At 36.6% G+C, this 24,658-nt stretch overlaps 1 protein-coding gene across 4 annotated transcripts in view; it reads right to left on the bottom strand.

The window, feature by feature from the left end:
* Positions 1 to 962: 962 nt before the first annotated feature.
* BBS7 (Bardet-Biedl syndrome 7) overlaps positions 963 to 24,658 on the bottom strand; it is a 45,976-nt gene continuing 22,280 nt past the window's right edge. For 2 of the 4 annotated variants that reach the window (XM_084973943.1, XM_084973944.1), the window contains exons 11-19: positions 23,498 to 23,690; positions 20,734 to 20,808; positions 17,032 to 17,097; positions 9,972 to 10,111; positions 7,699 to 7,863; positions 4,766 to 4,875; positions 4,556 to 4,659; positions 4,290 to 4,413; positions 963 to 2,206 (exon numbers count right to left, since the gene is read on the bottom strand). In XM_084973943.1, coding sequence (XP_084830069.1) covers positions 2,073 to 2,206; positions 4,290 to 4,413; positions 4,556 to 4,659; positions 4,766 to 4,875; positions 7,699 to 7,863; positions 9,972 to 10,111; positions 17,032 to 17,097; positions 20,734 to 20,808; positions 23,498 to 23,690 — 1,111 coding nt within the window. In that variant the 3' untranslated portion in view covers positions 963 to 2,072. Of the gene's footprint in view, positions 2,207 to 4,289; positions 4,414 to 4,555; positions 4,660 to 4,765; positions 4,876 to 7,698; positions 7,864 to 9,971; positions 10,112 to 13,694; positions 15,311 to 17,031; positions 17,098 to 20,733; positions 20,809 to 23,497; positions 23,691 to 24,658 lie in introns of those variants that run through there. The other 2 variants (XM_084973945.1, XM_084973946.1) reach the window with 2 other exon arrangements.

Raw genomic sequence — 24,658 nt, 5'->3', positions numbered from 1 at the left:
TCGTGCAGGACCAAGGAGGTTGCAAAAGCCGGAGGCAGGCGCTGCCGGGCGTGCAGGGTCAAGGACGCCCCCGGAATGAAGCGAGCAGCCCGCCGGAGCGGCAGCTGTTCCTGCAGTTCAAGTAGCCCGCGACTATTGAAATGGACCAATGATAAGGGCCAAGGCCCGTGACGTCACGCTGGGCGACACAGTCGCAGGCAAGTGAAGGCTGCCGCGAAGGAAACCGAGCAGGGGCGGAGCGGGGCGAAGAAACGTCGGTGAGCAGCAGGAGGAAGTACGCCCGCGCTGCGCAAAGAGGCGGGGCCTAAGCTTATTGTGACTTTAAACGGAGCCACTAGGGGGTCCCTGTCTCAGAGCAAGGGCTGTCTCTAGAATAAACTAAATTAAATTTTAACAATTATTAGTGGGCCACCTTGGCCTTTAGCCTCAGGACCTCCAGTTAGCTCGACTGACTAGTTTCTCAAGGTCTAAAATCTGATCCGCCCACTTACTGGCCCGGTGATCTTGTTCAAGCACTTCAATGTTGATTCTCAGTTTTGTAACTGTTAATTGGGAGTAATAATGTTTATGCGTTATATAGGTGTCCTTAGTACTAAATAACGTGCATAAGTCATTTAACACACTGCTAACGTAACTGATACTCAAGTGGCAGACTACATCATCTTACCATTTAAGTGCTTCGCACAGTCATGCTTTTTATTTTTCTAATGATGATGCAGTTATTTTGAAGTACCACCTTGTACTACTGTTGATAGATGTAGCAAAGAGTAATGTACTACAAAAAAATTCCACTAGATGGTCATTAATGTTCATCTCTTTCTTTCCCAAGCTGTGGTAGCCAACAAAAAGCAGAGTAAAATTCTAGTGATCTATATATAATTATGTGCTCCATTTAGAAATGAATGTTTAAATATAGTAAAAACAATATGACCTTATTAAAATAAAACTCTGTTAGCAATATGTGCCTTAACAAATTCTAACATTTAATATACAAGGCTTGCACATATCTAATAATTATAATGGTATATAATTAAGAAGCACTGTTTTCCAACAAATTCATGAGTGTGAGCGAGCCTTTCTTGAAAACATAAAAAATAGCTTATTTTCTATTTCCTTACGGTATTTTAAAACACCCTTTACGTACAATATTCACCTGAATATGAATCAATATGAATTAAGATTAATGAACAAAACTTCCATAGCCTTAAAGTCATATTTCCCCCCATATATGATTAAAAGGAGATCAGTGGATACTATGGCAGGAAAATCTAAGAAGCTATCACTATTTTTGCACTATTCACATGTAGTACACTTACATAGTCCTACTAGTTACAGCACATTAAGTTACGATCCCCCAGTCTGTTCAAGCCCACCCAGCTGATTTTCCTTGGTCATAACAAGTTAAATATAGCGCTGAGTCAACTCAAATATTTCACAAACTGAGCATGGGTCACAAAACATTACTAAGCAACAGCAAAATCAGTTTTGCAAATCAATCTCAATTCCTAGGAAAAAAAATTTATAGGTTGTACACATACATAGTAACCAAAACATAATCCAGGAACCAGAACTTGGATCCCATATTTACAAATTAATAGCATGTCTTCTTAAACACTTAACCTCACTAAGAATCAGTTTTCCTATATGAATTGACAAAATGATCATAAATATATTGTCAAGATCAAATGAGATAACATACATAAATACAATTTTGAAAACTGAGTTTATACATATATGTGTTAGCTTGTTAAATCTTTGAATATATTTTTACTTTACAAATAATATTTCTCAATTAAAAGTTAAAACATCCACTTGGAAAAAATTCATTAAAATCCATCAGACTCATTTCATTTATGTTTTAAAATAAAACATCTCTTCATTTTTAAAAAGTTTCATTTGTCAAAAAAATAGAAGCATTACTTTAAAAAAGGTTGTACCTCAAATATTTTTAGATATTAAAAAGCACTTGAAATAAAAGTATGTACTGTTAGCTTGTAATTCTGTTTTAACATTTTTCATTTAAACAGACAATTATTTAAACAGCTTCTTTGGAGCTTTACCTTGTTTACATTTCATGCAGCATCAAAGAAAGCAATCAATGCATTTTGGTCATAACTGTCCAGAATCTCCAGTAAAAGAGGCACTTTGGTTTTTACATTGGTGCCTTTGAACTTGAATTTATCTATGAAAAGATCGGTGATCATACCTAGAAAGAAAAAAATAATTTCCTGTCATTGAGTAGTTCTATTAATGAAATAATATTTAATGAAAGTAAGCGATTGCTTGAGAATCTATTTCCAAGCACTTGTAATTCCATTACTTAACATACACAAACCTAAAAGGATTGCTGCATTAAAACTCTTTTGGGGAGTTCCCTTGTGGCTCAGCAGAAACAAATCTGACCAGCATCCATGAGGACGCAGGTTCAATCCCTGGCCTTGCTCAGTGGGTTAAGGATCCAGCATTGCCGTGAGCTGTGGTGTAGGCTGTAGATGCAGCTTGGATCTGGCGTTGCTGTAGTATAGGCTCCAATTTGAACCCTAGCCTGGGAACTTCTATATGCCTCAGGTGCAGCCCTAAAAAGACAAACCAGAAACAAAAAACCCTATTTATTTTGGGAGGATTTTAAGGCCAGTTTCAAAATATAAATCATTTGGCTAATAACCCTCTTAACAACTGGTTACAAGATATTAATTCAGACAATCAACTGCTGGCCAATTCTGAACTGCTACTGGTATATACAAAAATACAACAAGTGAGGGTTTTTCTTCCCTAAGAGGCCAGCCATTTTGACATAGTGCAGACAAATTCTGTTTTGTAACAGCTTTAATTGAATTAAAATATCCCAGCTATACGTTGACCATTCTTGGGATCTGACTTGACAGTAAATATTTCTAGATTCACATATCTGGGAAAATTATTTCACCTTTGAGTTTTCATGTATGTATAGTGGGAATAATTCAAGCTATCAATCCTTTATTCAAAACCCTTGATGCAAGACACGTTTCAGAATTTTTCATATTTTAAAAAATTAATAAAAGGAATATAATATACCATATATATGGCATAATACTTGTGGAAAACGAGTGGAAGCATTTGATAAGAAAACATATCATTCCTGCAACAAAATGTATGAATATTCACACTAAATAGAATAAAAAATATATACATAACTAACCTCATATTAGTTGAAGTGAGATTTTGTCATTAACTTAATTTAGATAAAGTCAGATTTATTGCCAAATGATTTATGAAAAAAAAAGCTTTAGCTTTCAAAGTTTTCTGGACATCAGAATTGGTGATAAGAGACGGCAGTTCTGCACCACCCAACTTCTAAGTTGTTATGAGGATAAAAGATCATGTGCTTGCCATACAGTAAATATTAAGATATTAGATATTATTTTTACAATTATGATCAAGTCTCTAGGTATGAAATAAATTCATTAGGTAGGCTTAAGGATCAAAATGAACTGATGACACCAGACTCTATAGAAGACTTGGCCTAGTGCAAAAAGCATGCATTTGGGGGCGAGGTTCTAATGAAGGCTTTGCCTCTATCTGTGTGACAACAAATTCCTTAGTCTGAGATTTCAGTTAAAATGAAAAACAGAGAAAACACCATCTACCTTGCAGAGCTCTTGAAAGGATTAAATATCCTTTAAACCACCTGGTTATAAAGATGTTATAAACAATCAGGTATGCTATGCACAATAAGTCTTATGTAAAGATCACAAAAAAAATTTTTCTTAGGTTGTTCCTTCCTCCCTCTCTATTTCCCCTTCATCTCCTTCTTGCTCTTGCTTTTTCAATACAACTGTAAAAAACTCAACTTCTCACCACCAAAGCAAAAGGAATTTCAAACTGTAAACTGACACAGCACACATATAACCCTTATTTAATTTCGCCTAAAAAATTTAAATGCTGCCTTTTGATATTTCAAAATAGCAACAAAACCTGAAAATTATTTGTGTGATATATATAGCCTAATGATTCATGCGCTATATTCATTTCACACCAACCAGGTTTCTTCATATATATATATATATATACACATATACAGATTAATTCATAGAACTACACTTATTTCACTTCTTAATATTTACTTGTAATTTATCAAGTTAAAATATTTAACATTAAAACTAACCTGAAAAATAAATATATTGTACAATATATTCGTCATTACTGGTTCATAACTGTGATAAGCTCTGCCTATCTCTGCCCAGTTTCTCTCATATGATCCTTTGCAAATAGCCAAAATATGACAAGGTATTCTAGAACAGTCCACTAACCATAGAGTCTTTCCAGATGTGCAGGTTGCTTTTTGTATTCTTCCTGTAGGTGATCTGCCTCTTCGAGAATACAGCGATATTCTGGTATCAGAAAGTCTGTGTTCCCCTCATGAACCTGAAGTTCCTTAATTAAAATTAAAAACAGAAGTGCCTTAATGTTCAAAATTCAATCCAGTATAAAGTGGATTTAAAGCATAAAACTTTACAATTTTAGAAATTCCATTGCAATAAAACAAGGATCATGAGTCCCTGACACCCATACTTACTTTTAAAGCATCAATTAACTGTACTTTCTTAGCCAAAAGCAACTGGTACTCCAGCTTTGGGTGGATTAGCTTTAATGTGTGTCTGACTGATACTTCATTTATCTCTAGAAGGTGAACCAGGCACAATTAGATAAGTCACTTAGATCAGAAATATTCTTACTGTAACAACAACCTCAAAAAAAAACCAATGATTTATGGGTTTTTTTTTACCGTAAGATATGTTGAGGTTAATTTTCCTTTTTGTAGCTTCTTTAGAGAGCACATCTTTTAGGATGGATATAGTAGAAATGTTGTCAGATTTAAAAACTCCTTCGCCTTTTCTACAAAATTAACATTTTTTTAAAATAATAGCTTTAGAAGGAAATACATCCAATAAACATGTTCAGTAAACATATTTTGTGCCTAGTATCTTGTGTCTAGTCTTCATTTGATTTTAGATTTCTTTATATACACATCTCTTTATTAATGCAAAGCACATTTAAACATGTAACCTTTCCCTGTTATAGGAATTCAAGTTCTGAACATACTTATAAAACTGAATAAAATATATTAGACATATGCCCCCTAAAAATGACACTTTACATAAGTCCTTCATTTAAAACAACCTTTTTCTTCATTTTCACTAATAAAATTTCCAAAACAAGTAGCCCCTCATGTATATACAATGTATTAAAACTGCTTACTTTCACATAGGTGATTATCTTTGATAAATTACAGCATGAATATATGTCAGCTTTCTTTCTTAAAAGAAAGCTAAGAGTAACATCTTCTGTTTCTCCATGCCCAGAACCCACTGGCACTGCTTATGACCACAGGACCCTTCTTTTTCTTTAGCGAATCTCTCCTTGTCTCTCTCCCACCCTTCTCAATCCATATAATTTCACAGGCACTGGCCTCAATCCCATTTCTGGGACTTCAGAAGGAAGCTTGTAGCAGTGTATTCCATACCCCTGACCACAGCGGTTTAGGCTCAGTATTGAGATACCCAATCCTGGGACTTTTATTGGAACCAGCAGGAAAGAGAGGCTATGGTGGCCACCATGGCACTACAGATGTGCTTGAGGCAAACCACTGCTAGTCTTTTAAGTCATATGAGATGATAAATTCCTTTTATTTGGAAGCCAGCTTACATTTGGGACCTATTTATGATGACCAAAATTTTCCTAATCATTATAACCCATCTTTCACATATTCAATGTTGCCTTTTTACTTGGTTTTATACAGACCAGCTGTAGGCAAATGCTACTTCTTTTTTTCCAGAAAGATGAATAATATACACTTATTTTAGAAATCATGAGCTTTTTTTTTTTCACTAGTCTTCTATTTTAACTAATACATTTAACATTAAATACCTATACAGTGCCTGGCACTGTAGAATGACTCACATGGTTTATCTTTCTTTAAGCATCATAATTTAGAAAAATAAGTACCATTATTTCCATTCCTCAGAAAAGAAACCGAAACTCAGAAAGGTAAGTAATCTAGCTAAGGTCAAATATCTGGTGAGTCACAGAGCCAGATTCAAACCTAAATACGTCCACCCCCAAAGCACACGCTTCTATACTTCTTCCATATATGTGTATTTTAACCAGGCACCCAAAAGATATTTACTGAGCACCACTATGTTCAAAAATGTGTTATATACTTGGTGGATACACACAAAGATAAATGAGAAATAAACTCTGCCCAGAAGTTTACAATCTGATTTAGAGGCAAACTTACATAAAAATTATTATATACTTCAAACAAATAACAACAACAATCTAAGACAGGAAAAATAAAATGTTATAGGAACAGAGAAGAGAATCAAGGAAAGCTTCAAAAATGTAGCTACTGAGTTGGGCCTTGAAAGACAAGCAGACTTTTGGCTGTTAAGGGAAAAATATCTAAGGACACAAAAATAGCAAAGAACAAAGGTGTGCTAATATAAAACCATATAATATACCAAGCCCTTATAACATTGTCTGCTATGTTTAAAATGTGAGGTTCACTGTGGTATTTCAAAACAGAAGTCATGATTCCAGGTTAAGAAAGATTTTGGGGAGGCTACAGTAAAATGCCCCCATAGAACTGATGCTAAAACCAATGAGATTTCTGGAGACTTCTTGGACCCAAAGGCTACATTCAGAGGTGAAATTATGTGTTCACTGCTGTTTCCAGAACACAGCATGGTCAAGTCTCAGCTAGCAAGCAAGAAACAGAGTACCTCTGCAAAATGCTTAGGGAAAGAAATTTTAAGAGACAGAGATAGAGAGAGGATAAGAAGTTCCCTCTCCTCCAAACAAAGTCTTAAAAAACAAAAACAAAAGATCAAACAAATAAAAACAACCTATAGATGTGAGAGAATGGGAATGTAAAGCCCTTAAAGAGGTATAAAGGTACAAGGTCAAAGCAAATGAGGAGAAATCAGCCTTACTCAACACATTCAGAAAAAAGGACAAAGGAGAAGGAAATTTTAGCCTCTACTGTATTCAGAAACAGAAATTAGGAGAGCTTATGGGAGGTAAGTGGGGAATGAGACAGTGAAGGTGGCATGAGGGCAACTGGGAGCATGAGAAAAATGTAAAAGAATAATGACTTTCACTTTATTATGTGGTAGCTTCAAAAGCCTGCGTGTTCTAAGCTTTCAAGTCCTGAGCGATTTCCTATTTTTGCACAAAGAAATTCAATTGTAATTCTTACTGGAATTAGGATAAATGTTCGAATCAATTTGGGAAGGACTTGCACGTTTACAATGTCTTCATATTGATAACTAGAGAATATATTACTCCATTTAATGAAATCTTTTACGTCAATAAAATTTTAAAGTTTTCTTCATGAAATACTACATATTTCTAATAAAGAATATTCCTATAGATTTTATAGGAATGTTTTGTTATTGTTACTGCTCTGAAAGGATCTTTTTGAACAATTTATTTTCTCACTGGTTCCAGTTAGAGAATAGGAAAGGTATTCATCTTTCATGTTCATTTTTAGTCAATCATTTTTAATCTCATTAATTCCACTTGTTTTCCAATAGATGCTCTTGAACAGTATAGGCTTTGATTACATTATTTGCAAAGTATTCCTGCCTTAAAACATACACAAATTTAGAAGTTCTATTTATATAAAAACACTGTGAACCAGTAATAACTTTTACTCACCTGTAGGTACTTTCAAGTTGTGTATCCAGGAAAGTGTTTTGAAAATAAAATGTTACACATTCTCCTGCTGGAGGCTTTTCAGGAACTTCAGGCAGGCAAAAAACGACCCAAGAGTGAAGTTCTGCAAAACTGAACTGGCCTGTCAAAGTCAGTGTATTCATGGGTCTGCAATTTAATAGCAGAGATACACATTTATATGTGGAAATACATGGAGGTTATATATATACTCAACACATTAACAAACAGGATTTTGCAAATTACAAATATAAAAGCAGCCATTTAATTTTTCTCAGATTAATCTCACCCATCAGATAAACATTTTGATTTCATGGGGAAAAAATGAATGCTTATCTATACCTGTACTTTTAATATTCAGTTAAGTGACATAAATAGCTTGGTTTTATTGTAACATGATTTACAAATAAAATTGTTTACTCAGGTAGATTACATTTTTTAAAAGTTCATCTAGAATTTCTACTATACAAACTACAAGATATACTTACATAAGAATCTCCTTATCGGAAAAAAATCAGCATAATGTGAAGATAAAGATTCATGCTTTTAAGTAAGATAGACATAGATCTGAAACCTTGCTTCACTATTTACTAGCTGCATGTCACTAGAAAGTTAAAGAATGATACCTCCTATTTTGAAGGGATATGGAATCAACTTTCTATCTTCCAAAATCACATATACACACAAAATCTCATAAAATTAATCAAAGAAATCTAAAATAAAACAAATGTATAGTTATAGAGTTAAAAATGCAAAGTTTAATGGAATTAAAGGTTCAGGAAAAAAATCTAAGAGGATACAGAATGGAAAGGACTTTTGAGATCATCCACTCCAATTCCCATTTGCAGATGAGAAAACTCAAACCCAGAGAGATTAAATCATTTCCCAAAAGTCACTTAGGAACAAATACAAGATTATAATCCCAGTCTCTTGAGTTCCAGGTTGCTGTTCTTTCTAGCATACCATGCTACCTCCTTTAACAACTTTGACTTTTAAGCAGGAAGACGCCCCAAAAGAATCTATTCTTTGATGCTTTCCCCAAATCTTCCTCAGGAACATTTCTGCTTACATACCTTTAAAATTACAAGCTGCAATAGAAAAAACATAGGCTTTGGCCTCAAATCTTCTCTCATTTTCAGAAAAAAAAAAAGTGAAAAACTACAACCAGGACGATAATGAGGTTGGAATGGATGTTACAAAAAACAAGGACTATCACAACCAATTGCTCTACTAGTATTCCCTGAGGTAAAGTAGAAAGGAAATATAATGTTTGAGGCTAACACAATTAGGTCCTATTTACAGAGAACTCAAATTCTAAACAGTATTTTCTCATAATAAGTGTTTGAGACAGAGAACTGTTAGTCTACTGATCTCAGAATGGTAAATATATGATTAAGATAGGAAAGTCCAGCTCAAGCCAGTCACTAAAAGAAGACAAAGACTCCTATATCAATTAGAATCAATAATACTGATATCTCCTGCTTTTTGAAAGTACACTCTATGCTACTTTGCTTTTATGAAAGACCTACATACATGAGTACCCATTTTCACTAACCAAAAGAAATCCAAAGAGGATTTTTGATTTTATTTTTTCAAAAGTGAAAAACAAAAATCATGTCAGCGCTTGTTCTGCAGAAGAAATGCACACCCATGGCAGCAGTGAAAGTGGCCCTGAACAGCTCCTTCTCCAGGAAACACATTCTGCATCTCAGCATCAGGTTGCTATAGTTTTGAACTGCACCTGTGAGTATCTGGCTTTATCCCAATTTATTTTGAGCACCCCCCAGCAAGATGTGTCCTAAGGTAACTGCTTCTTCACCATGACAGCTTACAAAAGGTTTCATAGGAACGATTTGTTCCCAAAGAGTAGGGAATACCTGTACATAATTGCATTTAAATATTTATTTAATTTTTCAAAAGTACAAATAGCGGAGTTCCTGTTGGTAGCTTAATGGTAACGAATCCAACTAGTATTCATGAGGACGCAGGTTTGATCCCTGGCCTTTCTCAGTGGGTTTTAGGATCCAGTGTTGCTGTGAACCATAGTGCAGGTCACAAATGCAGCTCAGACCCCATGTTGCTTTGGCTGTGGCACAGGCCAGCAGCTCTGATTCAACCCCTAGCCTGGAAACTCCCATACACCATGGGTGCAGCCCTAAGAAGAAAAAAAAAGTACAAATGGCTACTAGAATTTACACTGTAAAATAAAAAGCAAGTTTATCTCAATCAGGTTAGATAAGCTTCTCCCTTTCTCTTACCTGTCATGATCAATAAAGTGAGTCCTCTGATGGAGTGAAAGGGGTTTGATAAGGTACTGGCGGACCTGACATGTTTTGGGTTGAATTCTTGGAGTCACATATGCTTGAAGTGTGCCATACTGGCCTTCAATTGAGCGAATCTGGTTCAACACAAAAAAAGATAAGAAAACAGAATAATCTAGCAACATAAATGCTATCTTTAAAATGTTCAACACAAGTAATCAAATACTTAGGTCTTATACTCTTCTGTAATATTCCAAAGGAAATAACACTCCAATAAACAAGAATTTTTACCATGATAGAAAAGAAATTTTTAAAAGACTTTGGCAATCAAAAGCAAAATTAATCCATCTATAAAAATCATCCCCAACACATATTTTTAGGTGATTGGTCTATACTTAGCAATGCTGTCATTCCACATAACAGACATTTTCACATACTACCCAGTCACATTTGAAAACACAGGTTCAGGAGTGCTTGTTGTGGTGCAGTGGAAATGAATCCAACTAGAATCCACGAGGATGGGGGTTTGATCCCTGGCCTTGCTCAGTGGGTTAAGGATCCCATGTTGCTGTGATGTGAGGCGTAGGTCGCACACGAAGCTCGGATTCTACATTGCTGTGGCTGTGATGTAGGCTACAGCTGTAGTTCCAATTCAACCCCCAGCCTACCATATGCCAAGTGTGCAGCCCCCCCCCCAAAAAATCAAACAAACAAAACAAACAAACAAACAAAAAATCCCCACAGGTGTATAATACATTGTATTAAGGTTCACATAAGAATGATTAAAATTTAGACATTTTGGTTGAAAGGATAAGTGAGTCAATAACTAATATTTCATTTTCTCAGAAATGGGGGTAATTATAGGATAAAGCAATTGACAGAAAAAAATGTTTCCCAGAACATAATTCTTAACTTTCTATGAAAATAGAGAAGCATACTTACAATGTAATTATGACATATTTGGATTAGGAAATTCTTTTTAGTTGTTTTAAATATGGCTGGTTGGATATTCTGAGAATTTAAAACACTTACAGAAAACCCTAATTCATGCAACTGTGAAGACCTAAGTACAGAGGAGTTTAGTAAGCGGTCCAGTTTCTCCCTCCTGCTCCTCTTAGCTATTCTCTGTTCCAATTCATGGGACAGACTGTAGTACCTCCTGTATTACAAAGGGAGCTTCTCTAACTGATCTATCAACTCATAGTTTTTCTGGAATATGAGGGGGGAAAAAACAATGTTTTACCTATGTGGAAAAAATAAATATAAGTGTAGGAATTCCCTGGTGGCCTAGTGGTTAAAGATCTGGTGTTGTCATTGCTATGGCTCCAGCTGGATCCCCGGCCTGGGAACTTCCACATGCCTTGGGTGCAACCAACAACTCCTCCTTGCCAAAAAATTGTAAAGTAAGATTTTTCGTAAATGTTACACCGAAAATATTACTCTGAATAGGAAGAGAGGAAAGATAAAAGAAAAAGATAAATACAGAAGGAAAATAAAAACCCCATCTGATAAAGCTATATTTTAGATTTCCTTTTTAATGAGTAAGGTTACACTGGCACATAAATTTTTCCACAATAAAATGTCATAATTTGTACAACACAGGGGATATTAGCCAATATTTTGTAATAACTGCAAATAAAGTATAACTTTCAAAAAAGAAAATAATTGTTTCTAATATTTTTAAAAGTCATAATGCTTTCTCTGATTATATAATTCATATTCACTATTTTAAAAATCTAAACAATGAGTAATAATTAGGATGAATACACAACTCATCTGAAATCCTACCACCCAGAGATGATCATTATTGCTATTTTGGTAGTCAATCTTTCATACATTTCTCTATGCAGATGTATGACAAAAACAAATGCATAACTTCATATGAATAAATTCTATTTACATTATAGACATCTTTGTTTTTACTTCTAATAACCACATTTTTCCTTCATCTCTGCCTCTCCTAATACCATCACCTCCCTCCCATTTTCATCCCACCCACATCCCCACATTGTATGACCTACCATACCACACAAGTATGTTTCTTTTCATAACTTTCTTCATATTATAGATAAAAATATATAAACACATATAGAGATTGTCTGCATTTTGTGTTTTTCATGGAATTCGCTCCATGTTAACAGTAATAGATAAACTCATTTTTTTTTTTTTTTTCCCAGGCGCACCCAAGGCATATGGAGGTTCTCAGGCCAGGGATCAAATCTGAGCTGCAGCTGCAACCTACACCACAGCTGTGGTGATGCTGGATTCTTTTTTTTTTTTTTTTTTTTTTTTGTCTTTTTGTCTTTTGTTGTTGTTGTTGTTGTTGTTGCTATTTCTTGGGCCGCTCCCGCGGCATATGGAGGTTCCCAGGCTAGGGGTTGAATCGGAGCTGTAGCCACCGGCCTACGCCAGAGCCACAGCAACGCGGGATCCGAGCCGCGTCTGCAACCTACACCACAGCTCACAGCACCGCCGGATCGTCAACCCACTGAGCAAGGGCAGGGACCGAACCCGCAACCTCATGGTTCCTAGTCGGATTCGTTAACCACTGTGCCACGATGGGAACTCCTGATGCTGGATTCTTAACCCACTGCACCAGAGTGGCAACTCCTAGAGAAACTCATTATTTATTGAAGCTGTACAGTATTCCACAGAATGGATAAAGAGCTACCTATTCAACCATTCAATTACCAAGTGTTCACATTGGTTTCAATTTTTGGCCTCTACTAATAATGCTGCAGTTAACTATATACATATCTTTATGTATAACACTGATTTTATTGCTGTGAAATAGATTCTAACAAATGGGCTATGTCCTGTTTTTCCAAAGTGGCTATAACAATTTTTATCTCCTTTAGCCATGTCTGAAAGTGTCCTTTTCCTCATCCTGCCACCTGGTAATACTGTGCCTTAAAAATTTTTGCCAATCTATTAGATAAGAAGAAACTGATTTTTGTTATTTTGAGTCTTCCCAACTGATGAGATAGAATTTTTTTTAATATTTGTTAGCTATTTTGATTCCCTCCTCTATGAACTGCCCATCCATATACTTTGCCTATTTTCCTAAATAGAGAGTCTTTTTTTAATAACTTAAAGATAGTCTTTATATTTTAATATTCACCTATTGTCTGGAAGACAACTAAACTTCCTTCTTTTTTTTTTTTTTGTCTTTTTGCCTTTTTCTAGGGCTGCTCCCGTGCCATATGGAGGTTTCCAGGCTAGGGATTGAATTGGAGCTGTAGCCACCAGCCTATGCCAGGGCCATAGCAGTGCAGGATCCGAGCCGCATCTGCAACCTACACCACAGCTCAAGGAATCGCCGGATCCTTAACCCACTGAGCAGGGCCAGGGATCAAACCCACAACCTCATGGTTCCTAGTCGGATTCGTTAACCACTGCGCCATGACAGGAACTCCCTAAACTTCTTTCTTTTTAAAAGTAACTAGGTAATGGGAGTTCCCGTTGTGGCTCAGTGGTTAACGAATCCGACTAGGAACCATGAGGTTGTGGGTTCAATCCCTGGCCTTGCTCAGTGGGTTAGGGATCTGACGTTGCCATGAGCTGTGATGTAGGTTGCAGATGCGGCTCGGATCCTGCATTGCTATAGCTCTGGTGTGGGCCTGTGGCTACAGCTCCAATTAGACCCCTAGCCTGGGAACCTCCATATGCCGCGGGAGCGGCCCTAGAAAAGACAAAAAAAAAAAAAAAGTAACTAGGTAATTCATTCACCTGAATTTATTTTTTATAATACATGGCATAAGAATCCACTTAATATTTTTCCAGATACAGCTAGTTATGCATTACCAACTTTTAAATAAGAATAGTAATTTCATAGATTTTTTCCTACCTAAAAATGCCATGCACTAAATTTCCATAAATATGTGGTGGGCTCTATTTCTTGATTATTTTGTTGCATGACCTATTTATTCAGGCCTTGTAAATCATTTTGGCCATGCCCCCAGCATGCAAAAGTTCCCAGGCCAGGGATTGAACTTGGACCACACCAAGAACCTGAGCCACAACAGTGACAATGCTGAGTCCATAATCGCTAGGTCACCAGGGATCTTCCCTACTTTATTTTTATTGTAGCAGCGTTATAGTATGCTTTATCACAGGGCAAGATAAGTTTCACCTTTTCTTCTTTTTCATAGTTTTCTTGGCTCTCTTCAGGTATTTATTCTTTTCTCTGAATCTTAAAATTATTGTATCCAATTTTTTTTTTAATTTTCCCACTGTACAGCAAGGGGGTCAGGTTATCCTTACATGTATACATTACAATTACATTTTTCCCCCACCCTTTCTTCTGTTGCAACATGAGTATCTAGACATAGTTCTCAATGCTATTCAGCAGGATCTCCTTGTAAATCTATTCTAAGTTGTGTCTGATAAGCCCAAGCTACCAATCCCTCCCACTCCCTCCCCTTCCCATCAGGCAACCACAAGTCTCTTCTCCAAGTCCATGATTTTCTTTTCTGAGGAGATGTTCATTTGTGCTGGATATTAGATTCCAGTTATAAGTGATATCATATGGTATTTGTCTTTGTTTTTCTGGCTCATTTCACTCAGTATGAGATTCTCTAGTTCCATCCATGTTGCTGCAAATGGCATTATGTCATTCTTTTTTATGGCTGAGTAGTATTCCATTGTGTATATATACCACCTCTTCCGAATCCAATCCTCTGTCGATGGACATTTGGGTTGTTTCCATGTCTTGGCTATTGTGAATAGTGCTGCAATGAACATGCGGGTGCATGTGTCTCTTTTAAGTAGAGTTTTGTCCGGATAGATGCCCAAGAGTGGAATTGCAGGGTCATATGGAAGTTCTATGTATAGATTTCTAAGGTATCTCCAAACTGTTCTCCATAGTGGCTATACCAGTTGACATTCCCACCAGCAGTGCAGGAGGGTTCCCTTTTCTCCACAGCCCCTCCAGCACTTGTTATTTGTGGATTTATTAATGATGGCCATTCTGACTGGTGTGAGGTGGTATCTCATGGTAGTTTTGATTTGCATTTCTCTTATAATCAGCGATGTTGAGCATTTTTTCATGTGTTTGTTGGCCATCTGTATATCTTCCTTGGAGAAATGTCTATTCAGGTCTTTTGCCAATTTTTCCATTGATTGATTGGTTTTTTTGCTGTTGAGTTGTATAAGTTGCTTATATATTCTAGAGATTAAGCCCTTGTCCGTTGCATCATTTGAAACTATTTTCTCCCATTCTGTAAGTTGTCTTTTTGTTTTCTTTTGGGTTTCCTTTGCTGTGCAAAAGCTTTTCAGTTTGATGAGGTCCCATGGGTTTATTTTTGCTCTTATTTCTCTTGCTTTGGGAGACTGACCTGAGAAAATATTCATGATGTTGATGTCAGAGAGTGTTTTGCCTATGTTTTCTTCTAGGAGTTTGATGGTGTCCTGTCGTATATTTAAGTCTTTCAGCCATTTGGAGTTTATTTTTGTGCATGGTGTGAGGGTGTGTTCTAGTTTCACTGCTTTGCATGTTGCTGTCCATGTTTCCCAGCAATGCTTGCTGAATAGACTTTCTTTTTCCCATTTTATGTTCTTGCCTCCCTTGTCAAAGATTAATTGACCATAGGTGTCAGGGTTTATTTCCGGATTCTCTATTCTGTTCCATTGGTCTGTCTGTGTATCCAATTTTTTAAAAAAGCATAGCTTTTTAATATTTTTAGGCCTACTTCCTAATCTACTGGCACAATCTGGCTCAGTGAAAATATAATTAGGTTACAGGAGTATGCTAAAGTATATTCCTTCAGAAATAAACTTGTCCCAGTTTTCAATTTTTGTTTCAAAATACATGAAAGAAGACTTATACAGGCAAAAATAGTTTAGAAAAAAAATTACATTTTAACCAGAACTTCCTTAACCAGATGTGAAAAAGTTACTGTCTAACAGCATCTCTATTACAACAGCTACTTTGGATCTCAGAACATCAGCAACACCAGAAAAAAACTATGGACTTTACTTTTGGGATCATAAATGCATCAAAAATAAAACTTACAGAAATCTCACACTACAAATTAAATAACTAAAATAGATTAGAGTCCTGCAATCAGTATTTAATTATAAAAATGATTATATTAGTAAATTGCAAAAGGAAACTTTAAAGATTTTCTCCAGAATAAATGGTGATGAGATCACTGGAATGCAATCAGAAAAATCCAAATAGGGAAATACAGGGCAAATGCTCAGCTACTTCAATAACCAAATTACCTTATTTGGCCCCTGATTGGACCAAATTACAAAAAAAAACCAGTGATCTCTGAACACTAAGTATCTGATGATATTAAGGAATTATTATTAATTTTTCTTAGATGTGATTAATAGTGTTATGGTTATGTTCTTTTAAAAATTATCTTTTAAACATATGTACTGAAATATTTATAAATAATATTATAAAATATTTTATGTTTTCTTCAAAATAATCTGGAATGGGGACTTCCCACTGTGGCTCAGCAGGAACAAATACAACTAGTATCCATGAGGATGCAGGTTCTATCCCTGGCATCACCTCACTTAGTGGGTCAGGGATCAGGCATTGCCATGAGCTGTGGTGTAGGTCGCAGATGTGGTGGGTCCTAAGTCGCTGTGGCTGTGGTGTAAGCCAGAAGCCGTAGCTCCAATTCTACCCTTAGCCTGAGAACTTCCATATGCCACAGGTACATCCCTAAAAAAGCAAAAAAAAAAAAAAAATGCTGTGGAGATGACAGCATGCATATACAAGATTGTTGATCACTGCTGAAGCTAGAGTCATTATTTTATGTATGTTTGAAACTTTCCATAATAGAAAATTAGAAAAAATATTTCCAGTGAAAGGAAATGTAGGATTGGTATTTTATTTTAGAGAAGGTGATTGGTTGAGTACTAACAGTAGAGATAGTGGTTTGAGCTGAATTAAAACTTAATAAATCATTCAAAAGAAATTATTCCAAATGGCTCATTTAAGGGGGGTATTTAATCCGAAGAAATATCACATGTTGCAAGATTTACCAAGGAACAAAGGAAGTTCAAATTTTCAAGTAAAGGTAACTTCAAACACTTTTACCTTGAGTTCCAGCCTTGTGGTATTTGCCTGACACCGATAAGTGGCAAGAAGAAAGTTCTCATTTGACTAAAAAGAAATCAAAGTTGAGGAAAAGGATGAATCTGTGGTTTTTAACAATAACAACGGCATCAATAGCAATTATAATAGATTTCATTTTTCTGAGTACCTATCATTGGGATGGCAATATGCTATGTGCTTTATGCTTATTCCTACAAATAATTTTATATGGTCTAAGTTTTACTAAGTTTCAAAAGATGAAGAAAGAGGCATAAAGGTTACATAAATTTCCCAAAAGCTAGTTAAGTAATAACAATGGAATTCAAATTCATATCTTCAAGACTCTAAAACTCATGCACTTTCCATCCTGAATCTCTCTAATAACATTTTTAAATATTACCTGTTCTGGAGTTCCCATCACGGCTCAGCAGAAACGAATTTGACTAGCATCCATGAGGATGCAGGTTTGGTTCCTGGCCTCGCTCAGTGGGTTAAGGATCTGGCATTGCTGTGAACTGTGGTGGAGGTTGCAGACGTGGCTGGGATCTCATATTGCTATGGCTGTGGTGCAGGCCAGCAGCTTTAGCTCCAATTCAACCCCTAGCCTGGGAACCTCCATATGCCACAGGTGCAGCCCTAAAAAGACAAAAAAAAAAAAAAAATTACCTGTTCTTCCAAAAATTTAATCAACTGTAACTCCTAATGTTTATACTAAAAGGCAAAAAAAAAAAAAAATCAATGTTTGCTGTTGAATGTATTTGATTTTTCACATACTTGAGACAACTGAGAAATATTTCATCTCTGTATCCCCAGCAAGTAGTATAGTGCCAAACATACTTTAAACTTTTAATATATGTTTGTTGAATAAAATTGGAGAGGTTACTTCAAGTATTATAACTTCTTCTTTTAAAAATATTTTTTTAGGGCCGCACAAGCAGTATATAGAAATTCCCAGGCTGGGGGTTGAAAAAGAACTGCAGCTGCTGGCCTACACCACAGCCACAGCAACACCAGATCCAAGCAGAGTGTGTGACCTACACTGTAGCTCACAGAAAATGCCAGATCTTTAACCCACTAAGCAAGACCAAGGATCGAACCTGCATCCTTATGGCTATTAGTTGGGTTCTTATCCCACTGAGCCACAACAGGAACTCCTATTATAACTTCTTGAAACTGAGTAATCAGCTACTTAGAGAAGTTTATCTGGGTGCATGAGCTGCAAAATCAGACAAAGCAACATGAACTATTTGATATGCAATTTATGTGTATTGCTACTTCCCTATTTTTAATAAATATCTAAAGAAATAAAAAGAATGCTAATATGAAAAACAAAATCCAAACATTTCACTTAAACTCAGTAAACAGAGGTGATCAATTAACTTAAAAATATACTTTTGTGTGATTTACAACAAACAGTTGTAGATTTAAGTGTTTATGGATAAAATTTACAACAAAAAGTTGTAGATTTAAGTGTTTATGGATAAAATGCTAAGATTAAAAGAGATAAACTGTCTGGGACTAGGTTTGGGATGGGGCAGGGAGAGGGTAAAGAGAACAAAAAAACCCTGGTCATGTGTTCAAGTAAGTGATGAGTACATGGAGGTTATTATAGTATTCTTTCTCCTATTTTATATATTTAAAATTTCCATAAAATTTGTTTTTTAAGTCATCATTCTATAAATAAATTTTTAAATTAGTATAAAATACTTATTTTAGGAGTTCCTATTGTGGCTCAGCAGGTTAAAGACCCAATGTTGTCTCTGTGAGGATGCAGGTATGATCCCTGGACTCGCTTAGTGGGTTAAAGATCCGGTGTTGCTGCAAGCTGCAGTGTAGGTTGTAGATGTGGCTCAGATCTGGAGCATTGCTGTAGCTGTGATGTAGGCCAGCAGCTGCAGCTCTGACTGAACTCTTGGACTGGGAATTTCCACATGCCATAGGTGTGGTCATAAAAAAAAAAATACTCATTTCAAAGAATCCTGCAGTGATATAAACAGGTTAATCTTTCATTGTAACTTAGAGATTAAAGATTTGAAGTTTATACTAACTTGATTTTTTAAATGATCATAAAAATGTAGGTCTTAATCTTTATGTTTAATTCTCAAACAGGGATGACAAAGCACATACGATAACATAATATAACTGCTATAAAATCTCTTCTAAAAAAAAGCTTTACTCTGAAATCATTTTGAAAATTACTCCCCGGATCCTGCATTGCTGTGGCTCTGGTTAGGCCAGCGGTTATGGCTCTGATTTGACCCCTAGCCTGGGAACCTCCATATGCTGAGGGAACGGCCCAAGAAATGGCAAAAAAAAAAAAAAAGAAGAAGAAGAAGAAGAAAATTACTCCCTAATACAGCTATCAACTTTGTTCTTCATCTACTCTGTTTATTCCCCTCTTTCTAATCCCATTTCCTACTCTGGTCTGCCTTCAACAATGCAGCTACTCCAGCCCTTATCTGTGCCCTAACTCCTCTTCAGGAGCCACATCTAGCTGAGACTGCTGGTCAGCTGGCACCAAGCAGAAAGAAGTGATACAGTAAGCACATCTGGAAGCTCTGACAAGGTCTCTTCCCAGGTACTTTGCACATAGTAAGTGCTCAATAAATGTCTGCTGAAGGAAGGTTAAGCAGACTTTAAAAAAAAGTGAGGAAAGGCAGGCAGATGGAATAGATCGTGTTTAAATGTAGGAATGTGTGAAAGCTGTATAGCAGTTTTAAGAAATTTCAAGAACTTCAGTTTGGCAGAAATCATGTTCATGGGAAGGAGGTGGCAGCTGGTGAGAGATTAAGTTGGAGATGTAATCAAGAGTGAATTATGGAAAGTTTTTTATTCTATGCTAAGAAATCTAAACTTATATGCAGCTCAGGAAATAAAGAACCTTTAAAAGGAGGAAAGGAAGGACAAAGTGAGGTATTTTAGGAAGACCTCTCTGATGGCAGTGCAAAGCAAAACCTGGAGGTGAGAGGCAGTATGAGAGGCAGAGAAAGTGGTAGATGAGTAGAACTAGCAAGCATGAAGCAAAAGCCCTGGAAAGTTAATAGAAGTGGAAATGAAGTAGATTAGATGTCTAAGAGCAAGGGAGATAGAACTGACAGAAACAAGTGACTATAGTAGTCCCCCCCCCCCATTATCTGCAGCTTCACTTTTGATCAGTTACTTATTGTCAGTGGTGGTCTGAATATATTAATAGAAAAGTTCAGAAATAAGCAATTCATAACTTTTAAACTGTACACCATTCTGAGTAGTGTGATATCTTGTGGTATCCCACTCCGTCCTGTCTGGGACATGAATCATCCCTTTCTTCACACAACCCGCTGTGGTATCATAATGCTTACATTCAAGTTACCCATGTTTTACTTAATATTGGCTCCAACGTGCAGGAATAGTGATGCTGAAAGAAACACAGTTTTATGTAAACAGGGGTTCCGTACTATCCATGATTTTAGGCTTCTACTGGAGGTCTCAGAATATATTTCCAGCAGATAAGGGGGCTTTAATAGATCAGAGAAAGGAAAGAATTTAAGACAATACTCCAGTTTCTGAATTATATGAGTACAGGAAAAGAGCAGAAACAGATTTTGAGGGAAAGGTCATGAAAGGAAATAGAAGAAACATCAAACTCTAGTAGCATTTATAGGCTTCATAAGAAATGGCATAATGGAAATGAAAATATCTAAAGAATTCTTTATATTTTTTACTCACCTCAGAATCACAGCTGCTAAAGCTGACGACGGCAGAATTTTTATCCATATCAAGTAAATCTATTGGAACATCACTCTAAAGTCATTAAAAATAAAAAGGATTCAGATGGAAAACTAAAAATCTTCACAACATGTATTTTCTCTAAAGGTTCTCCTTAGTTCCATTTTACGTTCATCTAAATTTGAGAATATGAACACTCAACATATTTGATAATATGTACTTCTAGAAGATAAATACAATAAAGAATAAATGTTATAGTGGAAGTTCCCATGTGGCACAGTGGGTTAAAGATCCAGCGTTGCCACACCTGTGGTGCAGGTAGATGCTGTGGCATGAGTTCAGTCCCTGGCCCAGGAATTCCACATGTGATGAACCCAACTAGTATCCACGAGGATGTAGGTTCGATCCTTGGCCCCACTCAGTGGGTTAAGGACCTGGCATTGCTGAGTTGCAGTATAGGTTGTACAGACTTGGCTTGGATCTGGCATTGCTGTGGCTGGGGCATAGGCTCCAATTTGACCCCTAGCCTGGGAACTTCAATATGACCGGGGTGCAGCCCTAAAAAGAGAGTTAAAAAAAAAAAAGAATAAATGTTATATTACAGTGACCTATTTTTTTCTAATTTGGATTAATCAGAGATCACAATTTCATCTCTCACCACTCTCTTTAAAGTATAATCTTCCAGGAGTTCCCATCGTGGCGCAGTGGTTAACGAATCCGACTAGGAACCATGAGGTTGCAGTTTCGGTCCCTGCCCTTGCTCAGCGGTTTAACGATCCGGCGTTGCCGTGAGGTGTGGTGTAGGTTGCAGACGCAGCTCGGATCCTGCGTTGCTGTGGCTCTGGCGTAGGCCGGGGGCTACAGCTCCGATTTGACCCCTAGCCTGGGAACCTCCATATGCCGTGGGAGCAGCCCAAAGAAATAGCAAAAAGACAAAAAAAAAAAAAAAAAAAGTATAATCTTCCAACCTGTTTTTGTCAGTGCTAAAAATGTTACTATGGGCTGCAAATAATCATGTGGCCATTCTGATTATATCAGTTCATTTATATCATTTTTGATTTCACCTGTAACCCAGAAAGAGGATAATATGGGGTTTCCTCTGGAGAGGTAGTTTCTAGAACAATGCTGTTGCACTGTGTTCTGTGTGAATGGTGCTCCTGCAGATGTTCAATTCAGCACCCCTTGCGCCAGCATTACTGAAGAGAAATTTCTGCCTTAATAATTAACAATTTGCTCTCTGCCCCACATCTTTTTAACTTCTGTCTCTTCTTCTTTACTCTTTTCTCATTCTCTCATGGGTTTGCCATCTTGCTTGTTTTTCATTCATCCTACTACCATCCTTTTCCACTCCCTGAATATCTTTTGATTTAAAGTAAAAAATGGGAGTTCCCATTGTGGCTCAGAAGGTGAAGAACCTGACACAGCAGGTTCACTCCCTGGCCTCACTCAGTGGATTAAGGATCAAGTGTTGCCGCAATCTGTGGCACAGGTCACAGACGTGACTTGGATCCTGAGTTGCTGTGGCATAGGCTGGTAGCTGTAGCTCCGATTTGACCCCTAGCTTGAGAATTTCCATACACCACAAGTGCAGCCCTAAAAAGAAAAAAAAAAAAAAAGAAAGAAAAAAGAAAAATAATTAAATACACTGATAAATGGAGTTATATGTTATTATTCCTAATTTTAACGATATGTGATTAACAAATTTGCCTACTGACCTACCTAGAAACATGATTAATGAGCAGGCTGTACTGTAGGCTATTATGTTAGTATTTGGAGCTTAAACTTTCTAATAAGAACATTATATACTAGATTCTTCAAGTCACTTCTCTGTTGAGGTTCTCCTAAAGGTTAACCAAAGAACAAAATTCTTAATGTCCTTTCTGAGTCTTCCTGAAACTTATGTTCATCAGTCTTTTGTTTAATATGATAAATAATAGGATAGGAGTTCCCGCCGTGGCGCAGTGGTTAACGAATCCGACTAGGAACCATGACGTTGCGGGTTCGGTCCCTGCCCTTGCTCAGTTGGTTAAGGATCTGGCATTTCCTTGAGCCGTGGTGTAGGTTGCAGATACGGCTCGGATCCCTTGTTGCTGTGGCTCTGGCATAGGCTAGTGGTTACGGCTCTGATTAGACCCCTAGCCTGGAAACCTCCATATGCCGCGGAAGCAGCCCAAGAAATGGCAAAAAGACAAAAATAATAATAACAAGATAAATATTTGTTTAATATGATAATTTGTTTAATATGATAATTTGTTATTTGTTTTATCAGATAAAAATAGGACAAATTTAACAGGATAAATAAAAAGTAAAGATATACTTTTTTCATTTATTTTATTTTATTGTGTTTTATTTATTTATTTTAAGGCCTCACCTGCAGCATACAGAAGTTCCCAGGCTAGGGGCCAAATCAGAGCTGCAGCTGCCAGCCTACACTACAGCCATAGCAACACCAGATCGAGCCTCCTTTGAGACCTACACCATAGCTTATGGCAACGCCAGAGCCTTAATTCACTGAGCGGAGGCCAGGGACCGAACTCATGTTCTTATGGATACTAGTCGGGTTTGTTACTGCTGAGCCACAACAGGAACTCCCAGTAAAGATATAATTTAAATAATTTACAAACAATCTGATTACCTAATGGAAGATTAAGATAAACATTTAAAATCACTGTCTAAAACTGTAAGTGTTCAATAACAATTAGTGCATATGACTGGTTTGCAAAATAGATTGTCATAAAGCAAAGAAATCAGACATTTTACTTACCTGTATTAAGACATTATCTATCGCTGTCTGCACCTCTAAGATAAGGCTGTAGCTGGCATCATCTTTATTTAATGTAAACTTGTCATTTATACTAAATGAAGGTACAGCTGATTTTGCTTTGCTTGATTGAGAAGACTGTTGGTATTTCTCTCTTTCCTGTAGTACCTTATACTGCAGATGTTCCAACTCACTCCTAGAGGAAAATATATACAACTTTGTCACCTCTGTCACCTCTAAGTATAAACATGAGAGGTCCTCAGAATGTTTATAAAAATTTTATTGGTTGAGTTAGAGCTATAACACTAATAATAACAAAATTTTTGCTCTTATGACTGACCAAATGATTCCACATTATTTATCTATAATCTAAAAATTAAAATATCTACTTAGTCCCATATCAGCAATATTAATAAAGAATTGTAGGGAATTCCCATCGTGGCACAGTGGAAACGAATCCGACTAGGAACCATGAGGTTGCAGGTTCGATCTCTGGCCTCACTCAGTGGGTTAAGGATCTGGCGTTGCCATGAGCTGTGGTAGGCCAGTGGCTACAGTTCCGATTTGACCCCTAGCCTGGGAACCTCCATATGCCATGGGTGTGGCCATAAAAAGACAAAAAGACAAAGAAAAAAAAAAAGAATTGTAAGAATCAAGGCAGATTGCAAGTAATTCTAACACACCAATCTGGTTACAGTATATACAGCACTAATCAGAACAAAAGGTGACTGAACTGGGGTAGAGAAACATACCAGACTTAATGAGAAGAAACAAAATGTGTGAAATCAGTAAACATGGACCTTTAAGTAGGACACTTGGAAAAACAGACAAAATAAGGTAGCTATTGAGTATTAACATTTGAGAGACTACATAATCATGGGCCAGTGGTATAGCTGGAGTTCTACCAATTGTTAGAGAAAATTCTACCAAGTGTTGGAGAGACTGAACTATATACCGTTTATATATCGTTTAGAGTTCCTCCAGTTAAAGGGAAAGGTCATATGCGAATGAAGCAGATAGTAACTGAGGGAGAACAACATGGGGCTTAGCTATATCCACTTTAGGGGGAAAAGTCTGGGAAGGAGCTTAGAGGGATTTGTATAAGGAACAAAGGAAAAGATTCATTCTCCCAAGAAATACTTACTGAGTGACTATGAAACTGGG

This window comes from Sus scrofa, chromosome 8, assembly GCF_054392235.1.
Source record: "Sus scrofa isolate SSC_HxYL_T2T_F1_AM1 chromosome 8, Sscrofa_HxYL_maternal_Yorkshire_Landrace_v2.0, whole genome shotgun sequence".
Taxonomy (NCBI): domain Eukaryota; kingdom Metazoa; phylum Chordata; class Mammalia; order Artiodactyla; family Suidae; genus Sus; species Sus scrofa.
Note: the sequence above shows the minus strand (reverse complement) of the source record. Positions and strands in the feature narration are given on the sequence as shown.